This window comes from Psittacula echo (genome assembly GCF_963264785.1).
Source record: "Psittacula echo genome assembly, chromosome: 5".
Classification (NCBI taxonomy): domain Eukaryota; kingdom Metazoa; phylum Chordata; class Aves; order Psittaciformes; family Psittacidae; genus Psittacula; species Psittacula echo.
The window spans coordinates 73,228,205-73,246,613 of NC_137739.1; the positions used below are offsets into that span (position 1 = coordinate 73,228,205).

Consider the following 18,409-nt stretch of genomic DNA (forward strand, 5'->3'; position numbering starts at 1 on the left):
CTTATAATCACGGCTACCAAAAAAGATGACCCTTTCTTGTGCACCTGTAACTTGAGTGTATCTTGATGGTGTCCCACAGACAACAGAAGAGAGCCTGTTGATAGCATTTAGATTTGTTTCCTGTTTTCTTCCACACTGTGAGGCTGCCTTAAATGTTTTGAGTCTGTGAGAAGCTACTGCAGCTCCACATCCTCAGTTTTTCTTTCTGAATGGTGTTCCCAACCACAATCTGGCAAACTGATTTGTGTTGTTTTGTTTTTTTTTGTTTTGTTCTGTTTTGGTTTTTTTTGGTTTTTTTATTATTATTTTTTGGCACACTGGCTGTTTTTATTTTCCTTCAAAGTCTATCTGCTGCTGATAGATTTGGCCAGAGCAAACAGGGCTGGCTGAGCCTTAAACTAATTTGCTGATCTAAGAATAAACATGTTCAAAGAAACCTTTTATTACCTCATGTCTTCTGTGGATCATGTATCATGAGACCTTCCAACTGTACTTCCAGAAGTTGAGAGGGGGTGAAAGCCCTGCTACTTTGCTGATGGGGACTCCTTGAGGAGGGAATCATGATGGAGGAGTGAATGTAATCTTTCTTAAAAAGTGCTTCTGACCTTTTCTTCTGTGTCACTTAACATGTTAGAAGGAAGTGAGAAACAACCACAGCCAGGAGCATGAAACCTTTGAAAGCCAAGGGCAGGCTCTTGTGCAGAGCCCTAACCTGTTTCATTGTTTGTTTCTTCGTTCCCTGTTGCTCTAGTATCTGAACAGAAAATGCCCTATTCTCTAACCTAAATAGCATGATACTTGTCACTCAGTCTCTGTGAAGCCAAAGAGAAGTTACCTTCTGAAAGCTGTCTACTTTCTTTTGGGTTTGCGTGTGTGTGTTTTGTATTTTCATTTTATTTTATTTTTAATGAAAGCACAGTATCATAAGTTATGAAAGGGGTCACTGGGGTAGTTGTGGCACTTCTGTAAAAGCCAGTTTGTCCACCTCCAACCACTTGGCTCCAGTGCACAACTTTGCTTTTTAATTCTCTGCCCCTCGTTCCAGCTAAAGGATCTATCAGCTGGGGAGCAGTGGGAGCAGGACAGATTTTGTCTGGGAGCCACTGGCTCTGGGTAGATGCAGCACAGCTGTATGGGGGAGCTTCTTCTCCCTAAATCAAGGGAGAGGCTCAGTCTCTGTGGATGAGGCAATCTAAGGTGACAAAAGCACTCCTCCTTTTGCTTGCCAGGAGAGCAATTCTACTGAGTGTGTCTGCTATGCTCCAAGTAGCTGTTCTGGCAGACTTGGAAGTAGGATTGTGCTCCCTTCTCTGAAAGAATTGCCTCAGGGAATGAGGTGAGGTACAAAAGGTTTTGTTAGAAGGGTGAGGCATCCCTTCCAAAACAGCTACATGATGGAATAGCTTAAGACTCATTGATGTGTGCATTATGAAACTGCTTTCTAGAATTTTGCTTTGAACATCTTGGTGCTTCAAAAACTTATGATGAATTCTGAATAGGAATTAATCACTATCATTCATCTTATGAATCCTGAAAGAAGCTGTTTTCAGTTTTGTCTGCTCCAATTGCATAGTTATAATATTTTTCTTTTTTCTTTTTTTTCTTTTATTTATTTTATTTTTGGAAGGTAAGAAATGAAGAAGACTTTATTAAGAAACTGGACTGCAGTCCTGACCAGCATCTAAAGGTAGTGTCCATCTTTGGGAACACGGGGGATGGCAAGTCTCACACCCTTAACCACACTTTCTTCTATGGCCGGGAAGTCTTCAAGACGTCTCCAGCCCAAGAGTCTTGCACAGTTGGAGTCTGGGCAGCCTATGACCCTGTCTGCAAAGTGGTGGTAATTGATACAGAGGGCCTCCTGGGGGCCACTGTGAACCTGAGCCAGAGAACACGGCTCCTGCTGAAGGTCCTGGCCATCTCTGACCTCATCATCTACCGTACTCGTGCTGACAGGCTCCACAATGATCTCTTCAAATTCCTTGGTGATGCCTCGGAGGCTTATTTAAAACATTTCACCAAGGAGCTAAAAGCTACCACAGCCCGCTGTGGCCTCGATGTTCCTCTGTCAACTTTGGGTCCAGGTGTCATCATCTTTCATGAGACTGTGTACACCAAGCTGCTGGGCTCTGGTGAGTAGGCAGAATTACAGTGTGTTAAATACTATCTACAAACTGTCAGGTTGCACTCAGTGTTCTTTGGTACTGTGTAAAAGATGTGGTATAGGTTTTGCTTTCACTTGTTCCAGTTGGGAGCCAGGCTATGGAAATAGCAGAGCATTCCCTGATGGTGGTCTGAGTACCCCAGATCAGCTAGAATAATGCTCTTAGCCAGATGGACATTGGCACTGACTAGTCATGATGGGAGTTCTGCCAGCCATGGGAGGAGTTATCCAACAGGATTATGAGTATGGGTGGTATGGCAGATGAAGGTGAAAACTGAGATGCTCTGGGATTTTGGCTGGAATATGGAGTATCCTGTTGCAAGAAAACTAAAATAAAACTCTATATAGAAACTAGGATGAGCAAGAATAATGAAATTGATGGTACTTACAGTGCTTTCACTCTACTCTCTTAAATTCTGTTGACCAGCCTTGTTCTGAGGCTTATGTGAAGTTGGGACTGAGGTTGTGGCACAGAGCTGGTGGCTGGACACCACTTTTCTCTGTGTGAGTATCTGATATGGCCAAAGTTGCAGGCCTGGCACAATATTATTCCTCTTGCTTTCAGTGTTCTTCACCAGTACTTTTAACCTGGCTCCTGCACATTGGATTTTGCATACTTAAATTATGTATTTTATTTGTACGTCTGAGTTCTGAAATGCACTGACCTAAGCAACTCACAACACAATTCAGTTTTGTCTGTACAGGGACCTGAATTTCTTTTCCTGGCCCCATTTTTCCATTTTTCAAAAGGCATGATGAAACCTTTTTCATTCTGTCCATTTCTGATGCTTTGATGAGCAAAAGCCCTAATAAATTGGCCTGCAGTGGCTGAGGCTCAGTCCTGCTGTCAGTGAACATCTGTGAGTCTTCTGCTGTGTAATAAATACCATAGCAGCTCCTTGCTGGCCCACACTCTCATTTTGGCTTCTCTTACCAGTGAAGTCTTGAGTTAGTAGAAGAACTTGTTCTTTCTGGTTATTGTTAGAGTGACTTCTTAATTACTTTTAACTGACCTGCCAAGGTGGTTCCTTTTCTTACATATCAATTTGCTGACGAGCAATGTGGAGTTTCATATAGTAGTTGAAATTTGCTGTTTCAGCAGATCAGATTGTAATGATAGTTGTACCTGTGTGCAAAGTCAGACTGGTAAAAAAATACAGTTTTATGATCACTTCTGATCACAGTAGGCTTAACATGTGGGTTTACAGCAAGTTGGAACTATCCATCTTTATGAACAATTGGATGTGTGCTTTATAGTTTTAGGGCACGGAAGAAGCGGCCTACCTTATTCTGAAATGTACAGCAGGTACTTGGAAGCAAGCAGAAGAACATGGTCAGCTCTATGGAATCTGACTGGATATGACCAGTTCTTCACTGGTCACATCAGGTCACTGAAGTGAAGTGACCTGATGTGCTTCACTATGTACAAAGAAAGGGTTGATAGAGGCTCAGTCTTCCTTGTACAGGGTTAGCATGGAGAATAAGCAGCCCATGTAAGGTTCATGTCCTCCACTTATCAGGACTAGTTATACCAGATTGTGGTCTGGTGAGAAGAGCTAAGAAGTGTGCTGAAATGGAGTTTCCTTATATTATGTTATAAATTGCTTCTTATTCTGGGTATCTTTGTATCCAAACTTGGAAATTTTTGGTTTTACTTTGTGGAACTTTGTCTTATAATCTAAGGCTGTGAAACAGAAACTGCTTTTGGAAACTGTTTCTTTTCCTTCATGTAAAATGTAACAACTGCATTCCAGATGTACTAGAAGGTTTAATTAGGAAAATTAGCATTGTGTTGCATATGAAAGCACTGTGCAATTTAAATATTATTTTAAACAATCAGTTGTTTATATACTTGCTGATACTTTTACTCGTAGATCATCCGTCTGAGGTTCCTGAGAAGCTCATTCAGGATCGGTTTCGGAAGCTAAGCTGTTTTCCTGAGGCTTTCAGCTCAATCCACTACAAGGGAACAAGGACATACAATCCTCCAACAGACTTCTCTGGACTTAGGCGAGCTGTGGAGCAGCAGCTGGAGAACAATACCACTCGATCACCTAGACAGCCTGGGGTTATCTACAAAGCTCTAAAAGTAAGTGGAGAAGAGTTTGTCAAAATCTTCATTTGTATCACTGTTGCTGACTGTCAGTTGTAGCTCATAGAAGTAGGACATGTGAACCAGAGATGCAGACTTGCAAATGTCTTGAGATAAAGCTGCCTTCCATGAAGATGATGATTTTTGTGTAACAGCCATGTAGGCTGGGTAGTTATTTTACTTTAAAACAAACACCTTAGCAGAGACTCTGAAGAGCAAAATCAAAAAGCTGAAACAGGAAGAAACTGACTGGAGAGGGAAAAAATAACTGATGATTGAGTGACAAGCACTTAATGACAGTGATTTACAAAGAAGAGGCCCAGAAGGAGTTACTGGTGAAATTCCTAAGGATGACCTCAGCACAGGGGAAGGGAATGCCAGAGACTTAGAGGGAGTTAATGGTTGGTCAAACCTAGCCCTGAGGGTGGTGTAAACCAAAGACCAGGAGACAAAAAGGAGGAAGGAGATGTGTTGGTAGCTAGGAAACAAGATGGGATCAAGCCAAAGATGCATCATTTCAGAGGTGCAGCATCAGATCTGAAGGCCGATGAGAAGGAATTGCAGAGAGCAGCTGGTGATTTTCTTAGAACACTCACCTTGCTAGGATGTCAGAAGGATTTTCGGGTCTTCAAATTTGCAGTCTGTCCTACAAGTTTTCACACACTGCTACCACTACTTGATTCGCATTGTGTTTTCATAGGCCCAAAGAGCACAGCTCACATCAGGGAGAGGTGGGCAGAGCTGGGGCATATCTGCAGAAGGAGGTGGTGTTAGCAGTGTTCTCTGATGTTAGTCACAGCTGTTGGAACAGATAATTCCAGCTGCTCTGTATTTGGGGTAGCTGAAGCACAGAGGGAAGTATCAGGTGGATGTACACAGTTCTTGCATTAGGAAGCAGATAGGCAGCAAGAGTTAAACAGATGATGTGGTTAATTCCAGTTATAAGTTCTAGGACTTTATTGCAATAATTGCAGAATCATAGAATGGTTTGGGTTGAGAGGGACCTTAAAGATCATTTAGTCCAAACCCCTGCCACAGGCAGGGACACCTTCCACTAGGCCAGGTTGCTCAAAGCCCCTTCCAACCTAACCTTAAACACTGCCAGGGATGGGGCAGCTGCAGCTTCTCTGGGCACCCTATGCCAGCACTTCAGCACCTTCACAGGGAAGAATTTCTTCCTAATGTCTAATCTGACTCTTCCATCTGTCAGCTTAAAGCCCTTTCCCCTTGTCCTTTTGCTACTCGACCTTGTAAAAAGTCCTTCTCCAGATTTCTTGTCAGCCCCTTTAGGCACCAGAAGGGGCTCTAAGGTCTCTGTGGAGCCTTTTCTTCTTCAGGCTGAACAGGTTCCAGCTTTCTCAGCCTGTCTCCAGAGCAGAGATGCTCCAGCCCTCTGGGCATCTCTGTGGCCTCCTCTGGACTTGCTCCAACAGGTTCACGTCCCTCTTGTGCTGGAGATCCCAGAGCTGAATGCAGGACTTCAGGGGGGGTCTCACGAGAGAAGAGAGGGGCAGGATCACCTCCCTTGACCTGCTGGGCACACTTCTTTTGATGCAGCCCAGCATAAGATTGGCTTTCTGGGCTGTGAGTGCACATTGCTGGGTTATGTTATGCTTCTCATCAAACGGCACCCCCAAGTCCTCCTCTTCAGGGGTGCTCTCAAGCCATTCTCTGCCCAGCCTGTGTTTGTGCTTGAGATTGTCCCAGCACAAGGGCGGGACCTTGCACTTGGCCTTGTTGAACTTCATGAGGTTTGCAGGGGCCTAGCTCTCAAGCCTGCCAGTCAGGTAATCCAATTTCAGATATAGTTGTTAGTATACTTAAACTATGTCCAGTAAAGTGGCTGCTGCATTCACATCACTACTGATTACACATTAACTTTTTTGCTTCCCTTACTGAAGACACAAGGTTTGCTATTGATCTGTGTTCACCTTCTCTAACTTTTGAACCCATTAACAAGCATCAGTCAAGCTTGAAAGAGACCTTAAAGCTCATTTCCTTGAAATTCTGTGAGATCAGATGTCTACTTAGAGATCTTATCTGAGGGAAGCTGTGGTAAGAGACATAATGCACGTCTGTGTGTATGTGCAGTCAACCCTTGTTAGACAGCAGAGATGCCATCCCACTCACACTCCCTGGGAGGGGAAAAGGAGGAAGAGAAAGAAAGGCAGCTAGAGAAGAGCAAGTGTTGAAGAGGCCAGAAGAAAGCTCAGGGAAGCACTGAGGGGCAAAGCATATATCCTCTTGTACTGTGAGAAATGGCTCTGTGGGTTTCATTCTAGAGGTTTCCAGAATGCAAAGCCTTTTTAGCACCTGCTATTTTGGGCATGGGTTGTATGCACAGAGGTGGATGCAATTTTCTGTTATCTGTTTCTGCTATAAAATTCAAAGTAGGGGGCAGAAGGAGAAAAGTAAGTATTGTACAAGCATTCAAGTCACTTTCATACAAGTGCAAGATTGTTGTCTTGCATAGTTTCTAATCCTTGCCTTGGTTCCAGGTTAGTAACACATTTGTTAGCTGCATGCTGTCCCTGCTTCTCCCTCCGGTGGAGGAGCTTTTGCTTGGAAAAGCTTTCAGAAAATGTCTGCATTGCTCTCAGTCAGTTACCACTTCACTCTTTTCTGTTTGACAGGCTCTAAGTGACCGATTCAGTGGGGAGATCCCTGATGACCAGATGGCTCACAGCTCTTTCTTTCCAGATGAATATTTCACATGCTCCTCTGTGTGCCTCAGCTGTGGGTAAGTAGATGAGAAATGCACCCTCATCCTTCTAAAAGATAGTGCTATCCTGGCCTGCAGCCACAGAATGTAAAGTTTCCATGACGTCTTAACACCTGACATCACTTATCATCAGCAAGTACTTCCAGGCAGAATTAGCTTGAAATTCCACTTATGTGAATTGGACAACTGTTATTGCTGTATCCCAGCTGGATGCATGGTCTTTGCCTACTCTTTTCTTTTGTATGGCTACAAACCTGTTCTGCCCGTATCTTTTCCCCAGTGCCCCCAGGACAGGAAGAAAGTGTGTCTAAAAAAATACCCTGAAATTTTCTATCATTATTTTTCCTGCCATTTTTATTGCCTAAACACTATAATAATCCTAAAGCACATGTCATGGACCTGGGCTGTGTTCAGTGGTTAGATCTGAGTGGAGCTTCAGGTTTGATTGGAGCTTGGCTTGTAACTCTCTGGGAAGAGCCCAAAGATTGGGCAGTAGATGGCAGTCGGTGCTCTGAGTCTATGAGGTACTATAGCAGCATGGTGTTATGGCTATGCTTCTAGAAACATTTTCTCTCAAATGTGATACAGTGCTATTTTCTTTCTTTTCTATGCTCATTAGAGAATTTCTAGCAGCTCCTTGTAAAGGCTGCAGTGTTAACTCTGTCCTGGTCAATTTCCAAACTTGGTTAATCCTTCCTAAAATTATCTGTGAAACTCAAATTGGCTACAGTGGTCATTTCCTTCACTGAAGAGTTGCGTAGTGCTGCTTTTACTGGGAAACGGTTGCTTCACCTCCCTCCAAAGAGCCTGTCTTTCAATGACCACTGATGTCATTGCTGTACGAACAGTTGTGAAAATGCCTTGGGGTTAAGACATCTATACAAATGCAAGATAGTAACATGACCTCTTGATGACATCTGTCCAGTATCTAACAGCATCAACTCATGGTTTGCTTTTGCATATTCAGGTGTGGCTGCAAGAAGAGCATGAACCATGCAAAGGAAGGAGTCCCTCATGAATCCAAAAGTCGGTGCAGATATTCTCACCAGTATGATAACAGAGTCTATACTTGCAAGGTGAGTAGTGATGCAAGGATAAGGTCTGGAGAATGGAGAAGGAAAGAATGATAAATAAAAAAAGTAAATGAGGAGTATCACAGGCATGTGCCTGTTTTCTTGCATTTTTTCAAATGGGAGAGATGCTTATGGCCTTTACAAGAAAAACTGATCTCCACTGAACTTGTATTTTTGCTTGGAGAGGTCATCACCTCTGTGTGCTGTGTCATTTGCTAGCTAAATAGTGAATCCAGCTGCTCTCAACCTAGGGGATGTTGACCTTCTATGTACTTGATGTGATTATACTTATTTGCTTATGCCCATTGCTTGGTATTTAGCCAGTTTTTCTGAAGGATGTGTGTGGGAGACAGGAAAAGTTTCAGCTACTATCATGGTTTTTATTGTAGGAGTATTTTCTTGATGTCATTATTGGTAGTGGGTTTGGTTTAGTTTTGCTTTTAAATCAATTCTGATGAGTGCTCTCCTTTGCTGTGGAGACCACTGTATGCTGCTTATATGCTTTATATGGCCAAACATCTGTAAGACCTGGAGCCTGGGAGTCCCAAGAGTGAAGTTTTAATCGATCTGTTATGTTATAGGCCTGTTATGAACGAGGGATGGAAGTCAGCGTGGTGCCAAAAACTTCTGCTTCCACTGACTCCCCTTGGCTGGGCCTTGCCAAGTATGCTTGGTCAGGGTGAGTTCTGCAGCTAAGAGCTCTCTGCTCTGTTGTCTCTATGCTGCCTGGTGCACTGGACTTCCAGTATCTCACTGAGGTAACCCCTCTTTCGCTTCTGCAGGTACGTGATTGAGTGCCCCAACTGTGGGGTGGTGTATCGCAGCCGACAGTACTGGTTTGGCAATCAAGATCCTGTGAACACTGTAGTGAGAACAGAAATTGAGCATGTCTGGCCAGGGGTAAGTCTGGTTACTGAATAGTCTTTGTGTATGTGTGCAGTTATGAACATGTTTATGTTGATTCTTCAGGACATTGATGGAGAAAATGGATTGGCTTTCATTCTAGCTGATTCCTCCTCTGCAATCTTGTCATCTTTTGGCTGTCTTGAAATAGCTAATTTGTCAATTTATGGACACTTTGTGTGTTGTGTGAATCTTACACCATTAAAACCTACCCCTGTGTTTCAAAGTAGGGCTGATGAATTTTTTTTCTCCTGCTTGTCTTCCAGTTTAACAGGAGCAGTGGGTTGCACAGCCATCTGCATCTAAAAGAACAAGGTTTCCCTGGTTTTATTCTCAAATTAATACCCATTTCATTACAGACCGATGGATTTCTGAAAGACAACAACAATGCAGCCCAGCGTTTGTTGGATGGCATGAATTTCATGGCGCAATCAGTATCTGAACTTAGCCTCGGACCCACAAAAGCTGTGACTTCCTGGTTGACAGATCAGATTGCTCCAGCTTACTGGAGACCCAACTCTCAGATTCTGGTAAATAGCAGCTGCTGTAGAGAAAAGCTGTGCATAGCTAAAACCCCTTTTCCTCACCCTTTCAGTAATTTGGTATTTTGCAGAGTCCAAATGCTGTTTGTTTTATTGCAGCAAGCCCAAGACTGTTTCTCCCTACTTTCTGTGAGCTCCTCTCCCAGCAGTATTGCAGAAAATCTTGGCTTGCATGAATTTACTCTTCAAAGCAAAGAATCAACATCTTGAATCTGGCTACTGCAGTCGATAGTACTGGTTTTATAAGTGCGGAGATTAAACTTTGGTTTCATACCAGACGCAGAAAGCTGGCCCCAGCAACTAGGAAAGGATTCCCTGTGTTTTGCGGGAAACACGTACTTTTTCAACAAAAACTGCCTTCTGAATTCTTACCCCCCAAAGATCAAATGCCATTCAGCTCTTCATGATGTGGTTGTAATTATTTTGTGATTTTGAAGGAAGGGGTTATAGCAATCTCTTGGCCTAACCACTGTACCCATCTGCATCATTTCCCTGGGGTAAAGTTTTTGGGCTGTTAGCTCCCAAGTCTTGGGTGTAACTGTATTTTTTCACAATTTCAGTCCGAGTCTTGCCATTTTGGGATTCTGCTGTCTGTTTTTCTAATGAGAAAGATCAGACTAACAGGTTTCTCTCTCTATTTTGTTCTGATTAGAGTTGTAATAAGTGCAACGCTCCTTTTAAAGATAATGACACTAAACATCACTGCCGGGCCTGTGGAGAGGGCTTCTGTGATGGCTGTTCTTCCAAGACCCGTCCAGTGCCTGAGCGAGGCTGGGGACCAGCACCAGTGCGTGTGTGTGACAACTGCTATGAAAACAGGGGCATCCAGTTAGGTAATTTTGACTTGATTGTGACAGAATTATCCTTGGGCAATTGTTAATCTGAAGTCTTTGTCCCTGGCTTCTGGATCCTAACCATTCCCATTGCGTGTAGGCAGTGTTGTTCAAAATGGGCTTTGGCATAGAGATTTTAATAGGGAAGCTCAAGAGCTCAATGTGTTTCGGCAGGAAGATGGCCCTTGCAATGAGCTGCCAGGTATCTGACCCCCTGATAAAATTACTGTCTAACTGGATCTTTGTTTTTCCAGTACCTGCTGATGGTGTGGAGCTAGCAGCAGAGCAGGGATGCTGCTATTTCAGAAGGCTATGTATTTTGTCCATTATTGCTGAAAAGAAAGTGAAAACTGCAATCCAGGATTTAGGGTGTGGGAGATAAAGGCTGAGGAGAGGCTCCAAGCTACCTGTTGGGTTTGCTGCTGTTTTTTGATAACGTAAATTAACTGAAACTTGGCAGAAATTGCGCTGGCCTTAGGTGTTGAGCCCTCTACACTTGTGTCATGCAGATGTAGCTGAGCTGCCTTCAGATGAGGAAGGTGGGACCCTTATTGCCAGGAAGGTGGGGGAAGCTGTGCAGAACACTCTTGGAGCAGTGGTGACAGCCATGGACTTTCCTTTAGGTGAGCTCTATTCTCTTCTGGTGGATTGTTTTTCTTTTTGTCTAGAGGCATTTTTGTTTTCACAGAGCAAACCTTCTGATTAAACTTCAAGTGTTTGTGTGACAGGCTGGCACGTCTGCTGCACATACCACTGCTGGTTGAGAGTTCTACAGCCCCCTGACTTCTCTTGCTTGATGTTTCCTCTTGGTTTTCAGCACTTTCCTCAGTTCACACCTTCTCTTTTCTCCGTGTTGTGCAAATCTGTGTGCACCAAGCTGTGAGTAATTCATGTTCTCCTGATGCATCACTGCAGTGACCTGCCAGCTGGAGTTCTCTAAAGACTGGCTAATTAGGAAGCATTTTATCAGGTTTGGTTTTCTTCCAGAGATGCTGAGTGCCTTTTAAGTGTGTTCTTGGATACTCTGGCACTTGGTACTTCTGTAAGGGAGGGCTGAGAATGTGAAGCTATCTAGGTTGGTAATTATAAGAAAGTAATATGATCTTTAATGATGAGCTTAGTACAGTGAACATTTGCTTTTTCAGGTGCTGGGTAGCAGTGCAGGTATGTCAGCAAACTCTTTGCATTTGAATCTTCCGTTGTCAGACTGGACTGCCTACTCATGGCACAGATCATCGTTCCACTGCTTTGCCTATGGATGTCCTGCCATCACCCTTGTGGGTGTTTGTTGTCTGACCCAGTGAAAGGCAGAATAAATGCATTTGTCAATTCAGGCAGTACATGTGTTTCTGAAAATTTGGTTTGGTGACTGCTTTTTTGGCCACAGCTGAAACTGAAGGTAGGGAAAAACAAGCGTCTCAGCTTCTGTAAGAGTGTGAGTAAGGTAGAAATGCCACCATTTAAGGAGAAATAATCTTATTGCTTTGAAGAGAGGCAGAATACTGGAGAATGGCAGAATAGCCTAAAGAGCTACCTGTTGCACTGAAGTATTCTGTCAGTAGGTCTTTTCCCCTTAATGGCAGTGGTATGACTTGCAGTGTGAGAGTGCTTTTACTGGAGTACATTCTTGACATGCCCACGTTCACAGATTATTTTCTTCTTCCTCTTTCTCACCCCACCTCAAACCCCACATCCTCCTCCATAGGTCTGGTAAAAGATGCTGCCCGACCTGCATACTGGGTACCAGACCATGAAATCCTGCACTGCCACAACTGCCGGAAGGAATTCAGTATCAAACTCTCCAAGCACCACTGTCGGGCCTGTGGCCAGGGATTCTGTGATGAATGCTCACACGATCGCAGAGCGGTTCCCTCTCGCGGATGGGATCACCCAGTCCGAGTTTGCTTTAACTGCAATAAAAAGCCTGGTGACCTTTAACCCCAGGCTCTTCTCCTGGTCTTTGCAATTCCTTATGTTCTCAGGGTTACAAATGAAAATATCTGGTCTCCCTTTCACCTCTTAACCTGTTGCAGCCAGAGTGCATGTTTCCAGTTTCTGGCCTCCTCTTGTGCTATATCCATCTTGGAACGCCGGGAATGAGCTTATGTTCAACCTCTAGGTTTTAATTTCAAATTAGCTGGAGAAGGGAGGGAGCTCTCTTATAAATGAACAAACAAAAATCCAGTGTATTTTATTCTAATTAAAAAAAAAAATATATCTGTATATATATCAACTATGTCCAATTTAGTATATTAAGAATACGGTTGGCTAATGAAGCTTTGAGTATTCCTAGTTCAAATGATGGATGGTGTTCCTTACTATATTGGATCAGACATATGGCCTTCTGATTCTTCCTTTGGAATGTCTTGCTGATCACATTGTCTTGTGAGGAAGGTTTGGATTCTGTGCTGCCAGGAAATCTCCAGTGCTGATGTATGAATTACACCCTACACCTGGAGGTGCCGTAATTCTGGCCATGGAATTAATCCAGAAACCCAGATTCATTGGCAAGTTTGTGTGAACTGTGATATGAGCAGTGGTCTTGCAGTGCAAGAGGTATCAAGTTTGGAGTAGAGACCAGTAGAGCTCTGAAAGGAGAGCAAATCATATGGCACAAGGCAAAGCATTCTGCTTTTGCCTTCTCAACTTCAATACCAGATCAAAAGGTAGCAGGGTCTTGCTCTCCCTGACAATGTTCTCATGTACTCAGGTGTTTTCAAGTTTCTCTGCCAGCTTGTTGCAGTTAAAAGTTTTGTCCAGAGCAGAACAAGAGAACAAGTTTTGTTGGCAATTCTGATATATAAAGTTTGAGTTGTTTGAATTGTGATGACTTTTGTTTTCCCCCACTTTTTAAGTGATCCCAAAGCTCCGGAGCCTCTGTGTTCTCAGACATGGTTGGATAGAAACTACACAGATTTGACTCATCTTTTTTCTAATAATATGATTTTACAAATCCACCTGGAAGATGGGAATCTTTCTTCTTTGCTCCTAGCAACTGGCACTCACTGGACTTCATCCTTTTATTAGAAGACTGCAATGAATTCACTGATTTTATTATAAGCACCACTTAACCTAACTAATGGTGTCTTGTACTGTGGATTTGTGGTACCAGTTATAAGAAGTAAGAGACTGTTGTGGATTAAACTACCTAAAATTCTCCCTTCTTGGCTTACGCAGACAAGAATTCTTCTATCGCATGAGAGTTGTCTCCTCTTGGAGTGGCTGGAGTTTGATGCAATGTCCTGGAACTGTGGTATTTTTTTCCCCAGCTTATTAAATGTGCTCTTGTGTAGATGAGTGCCCAACATCCTGTTTTAGGACTGTATTATTAAATTAACTGCTATAAAAGACTTTATCTTCTGAACAAGCGTACTGACTTTTTCCTTGTAATGATTGGTTCTCACTTTGTCTCTGAAAGAACATACAAAGTGATTGCCCCCTTGCAATTACATCCAGCCTACACACGGAAGTAGACTTAGAAGATGTTCCAGGACACCTTCGGTACTGGCTGAGTTCACTGGGGACTGTCTAATGTTCTTGTAAGCAAAGTCTGCCATAAACTGACAGTTGCCCGAGGGAGGGCACGAGCAGGTAGAAATCCTCTCTCAAAAGACATTCTGCACATCCAGCATAATTCTGTGCTTCAAAGTATTTTTATTTTTTTAATGGGTGAGCAATGTGTTCTTGGTCTGTAGGCTGTGCCCTGTGTGCTGTTTTATGCATGTAGCTTTACTACCATGTTAATGCACAAAGAGAAAGCAGCCATGACATTCCTTGTATAAAATCTTTGGCATCTGTTTCAACAACTTGTCTGACTTTTCTTTTTTTTTTCCTTGTCACAGACAGAATTACTGCTTGGTCAAAGAGAAAATACTGCCTAAACACCTTTAGTATATGTGTGGTCTTAGGAACTTAGCAGCCAGTCAGTACACAGAGCCCATTCTTGATTGATTATCCCAGAGCAGAATCTTTGATGCTGTTTCTCAACAAAGCAAAATCTTATGTGGTGCTTAAACTGCAACAGGCTTGACTTTACTGTTTCTGAACCATGGTGAGAGGATTATGAAGTTTAACCATGTCAAGTGCAAGGTCCTGCATGTGGGTCAGAGCAATCCCAGGCACAGCTACAGGTTGAGCAGAGAAGAGATTCAGAGCAGCCCTGCAGAGAAGAACTTGGGGGTGTTGGTCGATGAAAAAATGAACATGAGCCGGCTTCAGTGTGCGCTCGCAGCCCAGAAAGCCAACCGTATCCTGGGCTGCATCAAGAGGAGTGTGACCAGCAGGTCGAAGGAGGTGATCCTGCCCCTCTGCTCTGCTCTCGTGAGACCTCACTTGGAGTATTGTGTGCAGTTCTGGTGTCCTCAACATACAAAGGACATGGAACTGTTGGAACAAGTCCAGAGGAGGGCCACGAGGATGATCAGGGGAGTGGAGCACCTCCTGTATGGAGACAGGCTGAGAAAGTTGGGGCTGTTCAGCGTGGAGAAGAGAAGGCTGCGTGGAGACCTCATAGCAGCCTTGCAGTATCTGAAGGGGGCCTACAAGGATGCTGGGGAAGGACTCTTCATCAGGGACTGTAGTGACAGGACAAGGGCTAACGGGTTCAAACTTAAACAGGGGAAGTTTAGATTGGATATAAGGAAGAAATTGTTTACTGAGAGGGTGGTGAGGCACTGGAATGGGTTGCCCAAGGAAGTTGTGAATGCTCCATCCCTGGCAGTGTTCAAGGCCAGGTTGGATGAGGCCTTGGGTGTCATGGTTTAGTGTGGGGTGTCCCTGCCCATGGCAGGGGGGTTGGAACTAGATAATCTTCAGGTCATTTCTAACCCTAACTATTCTATGATTCTATGATTATTTGGGTTCTTTGTTTTCCAAAATTAAAAGCTATCTGTAAGGTGTAAGTTCACTGCCGTTTTCTGTACACAAGAGCTAGTATTTGTTGTGTGAGTATGCAGAGTATAGAATGTGGTTATTAAAAAGAGTTAGCTATTTAAAGGTGATAGATGTATATTTTAGCAGAGCCCAATGCTCTTTGGTATTAACACATTAGGATTCAATAACAAAAGGACCTGAAGGCAAGGGAGTGTAAATCCTAGAAGTAGAAACCTGTGAATAGTTTTATTCCTAAACTGATCCCCTGTCATTTTTCCTGCTCATTTGTCTTCCTGCCCCGTTCCCCACAGGGGGAGTTGCATTCACTGAAGTTGGCCAAGGCATCGTATTATATTCTTGCCTGTGTCACTTGTGAATCGGGCCTTTGGTTGTATTCCTGAAAACATGACAACCCTGGCTGGCTTTTGATGTCAATAAGAGTTTATTTGGTGAAATAAGCACCATCACTGTATTGGATCTGCCTTGCCTTTATGCTAGGTGTCTGCCTGCTGTGTCTGTGCTGAGACATTCACCCATGTCCCTGTGGCTTTGGGTAGCCTGGGCTTTAACACTTCAGGACTCTGGCTTCCCACCTGGTCATACAGACACTGCTATTCATCTTCTTCCTTTCAGCATAACCAGCCCAATGAGGCTGAAGTTCTACTATCACACTATTTTGCAGCATCTCATCTTCATGTTTCATTGTCAACTGATGTCGGTCACTGTAACTCCACATATTCTGGCATTGTCCTTGCATTAGGTTTATTGCTGATTGCTGTAATATAATTTGGCACCAACAGATACGTCTTTGCCTGTCAGTAATTTGAGAACAGAGTTACTTGGACAAGCGATAGAACTGTCTGGTTTTCGTCCTCCTGCTTTAGCTGAGCACTCTTTCTTGGTAAAGCAATGTTGACGTGTATATTCCATCAGTTACAGCACATAGTATGTCATAACTGTTCATAGTGTGGGCACATCAACAATGAAATCATGGCAATGCCAAAATAAACAAAAACTAACTAGGAGGGCTTTCAGCATCAACAGTGTAATGTGACAAAGACAAAGCAAAACTAGAATGGCAGCTAGGGAGTTATCTTAAGCCAAAACTAATGTGTATTCCACTTTTCTACTTCATTTTTATTGGCTATAACTCAGGCAAATAATAAAGCAACATAGATGTTATATTAATAAGTTATATATATGGAAAAAAGTCTTCATGTAGGAAATGTCTCAATTGTGGCATTACAAAAATTCTGATGTCAAGAATGCCTGGAGATGTTGAAGCACCCTAATTTCTGACACTTTGGAAACCTGGCTAAATCTGGTTCTCCTTAAAAGGCAGTTTTACAGCAGCTCTGGAGAGAAGCAGTAGTGGATATATGACAATGTACAGATGATTTGTCAGGAAGGCATCAGAGTGCTTCACAGCTACTGTGGTATTAATAGAACTGCAGATAGGAAAGAAGTTGTTTGAACAAGAAAAGCCAGGTGATCTTGATTGTAGTTTCAGACATTACCTAAAATAATTTATCAACTTTCAGCCTTGGCTTCCATTTTTGAAACATGAGAATAATTCATAAAGTGCTTTAAACACTCAAGTGGAGCATCTTGCGCCCAGAACCCCTGTCTACAAAGTACGTTGGGTTGCTGTTGATTGGTTGAGTCAGCTCGTAGTATATGTAGCGTACATAGTATATGCAAGCAGCTACCTGCAGCAGAAGGTTTGTGCACCAAAGCTGAACTGTCTGCTGCCAGGTTGTAACTTTTCTGAAAGCAGCTACTGTAAGGGGACAGCTGGAGACTATCTACACCTTTGGGTCTGAATTCTCAGAACTTTCTGAGAAGCTGAGGCAGATGTGGAATTTTGATGCTGTAGCAGAGGGGAAGGGTGCTGCAGTTCTGTACTTTTTAACAGCCTCAGGGGCCCAGCTATTGCAGCATAATGAAATAGGTTAACATCGGCCACTGCCTGCAGGCTTCTCATTGTCACTGAAGCCAAATTGCTTCTCTTGCCCTGCTTGCCCTCTCCTTTCGTACTGCTGTTGCAGGCTTAATTAGAAGTGTTGGCTGCAAAAGCAGTAGTTGTGTGAAGGGGTTTGCAGGGACACGTGTGTGAGTTTAGCTCCTGGAAACAACAGGGAGCAAATGAGTTATCTTCTATGAGGTTTGCCTAAAAGGAAACACAGAAAAGAAACTATCTTCTGTTATGTAAGATGCCTTTCTGCCACAATTCCCAGTTGGTGCTTCCCACGGTAACTGGGCGCAGTTGTTGCATGCTCTTGTTCTTGCAGAACAGGCATTACTGGAGGTAAGAGCACTGAGAGGAGTTTAAATACTAATTTAATTTTGGAATCAATTCTGATTTAAGGGAGTTCATGATCTTTGTGGTTTGCTACCTGCAAATGTTTGAACCACACATATTTACTAGGAAGAATATCAATATGAAGTATGTTCCAACTTGAGCTGATAATCAGATGTAACATGGAGTTTGCAGGGGGAGATGAGGTTAGCTACATTTCGATTTCCTGGACAGATGCTTATTTGCAGTGTGCATTATTAACTAAGTCAATGCAAATGCCTTTGAAAGTTGTGCTGTATGCATTGACCACTGTGCATGTAACAGAAAATGTCCCATATTAACATAACCAATCAAGACAAATTGCAGAGTATTTTCTCAAATCAAAAAGCAAGCCAGGGATCAGGTCTCTTGGTTACCCAAGGGCAGTAGAGGAAAGGGGAAGAGAAGAATAGGGGACCCCGGTCTTGTAAACAAGGTCTGTAGGAAGAAGAGGCAGCACGGATCATGCTGTGAGCAGCATCCACCCTGCTTTGTAGAGCAAGGAGGCTCTACAGAGGAACGCTAGAGCCAGAGGTGTCAGAGGAGCCACAGCTGTAAGGAATTCACAGCTCCATCTCCCAGCGGGGGAAACAGGAGCTTGCAGTTAACAGATAGAGGACGGACGGGGTGGGGCCGGGGGGTGATGAAGACACAGGCGGTATCCCAAGCATGAGTGCTGCGCTGGGTACTCTCAACTATAGGCCACACCTACAGTCACCAGCAACACTTACCTTTGTGTGTGCAGCCTGCACCTCATTTCAAAGCACTTGGCATGCTGGCGCCCAGCCTAGCTCTGTCATGGCCATCTCACTGGGCAGCTGGATGCAGCCTCGAGCTTAACATGCTGTGCAGTGAGGGTGGGGTTAGGAC

At 43.5% G+C, this 18,409-nt stretch overlaps 1 protein-coding gene across 3 annotated transcripts in view; it reads left to right on the forward strand.

Annotated features, from left to right (window-relative positions):
* ZFYVE1 (zinc finger FYVE-type containing 1) overlaps nucleotides 1–14,528 on the forward strand; it is a 28,939-nt gene extending 14,411 nt beyond the window's left edge. For 2 of the 3 annotated variants that reach the window (XM_080619764.1, XM_080619765.1), the window contains 10 exons: nucleotides 1,628–2,132; nucleotides 4,039–4,253; nucleotides 6,890–6,996; nucleotides 7,946–8,054; nucleotides 8,633–8,730; nucleotides 8,834–8,951; nucleotides 9,314–9,484; nucleotides 10,149–10,329; nucleotides 10,839–10,952; nucleotides 12,035–14,528. In XM_080619764.1, the coding sequence (XP_080475890.1) occupies nucleotides 1,628–2,132; nucleotides 4,039–4,253; nucleotides 6,890–6,996; nucleotides 7,946–8,054; nucleotides 8,633–8,730; nucleotides 8,834–8,951; nucleotides 9,314–9,484; nucleotides 10,149–10,329; nucleotides 10,839–10,952; nucleotides 12,035–12,267 (1,851 nt within the window). In that variant the 3' untranslated portion in view covers nucleotides 12,268–14,528. The remainder of the gene's footprint in view (nucleotides 1–1,627; nucleotides 2,133–4,038; nucleotides 4,254–6,889; nucleotides 6,997–7,945; nucleotides 8,055–8,632; nucleotides 8,731–8,833; nucleotides 8,952–9,313; nucleotides 9,485–10,148; nucleotides 10,330–10,838; nucleotides 10,953–12,034) is intronic. The other variant, XM_080619763.1, reaches the window with a different exon arrangement.
* Nucleotides 14,529–18,409: the final 3,881 nt, after the last annotated feature.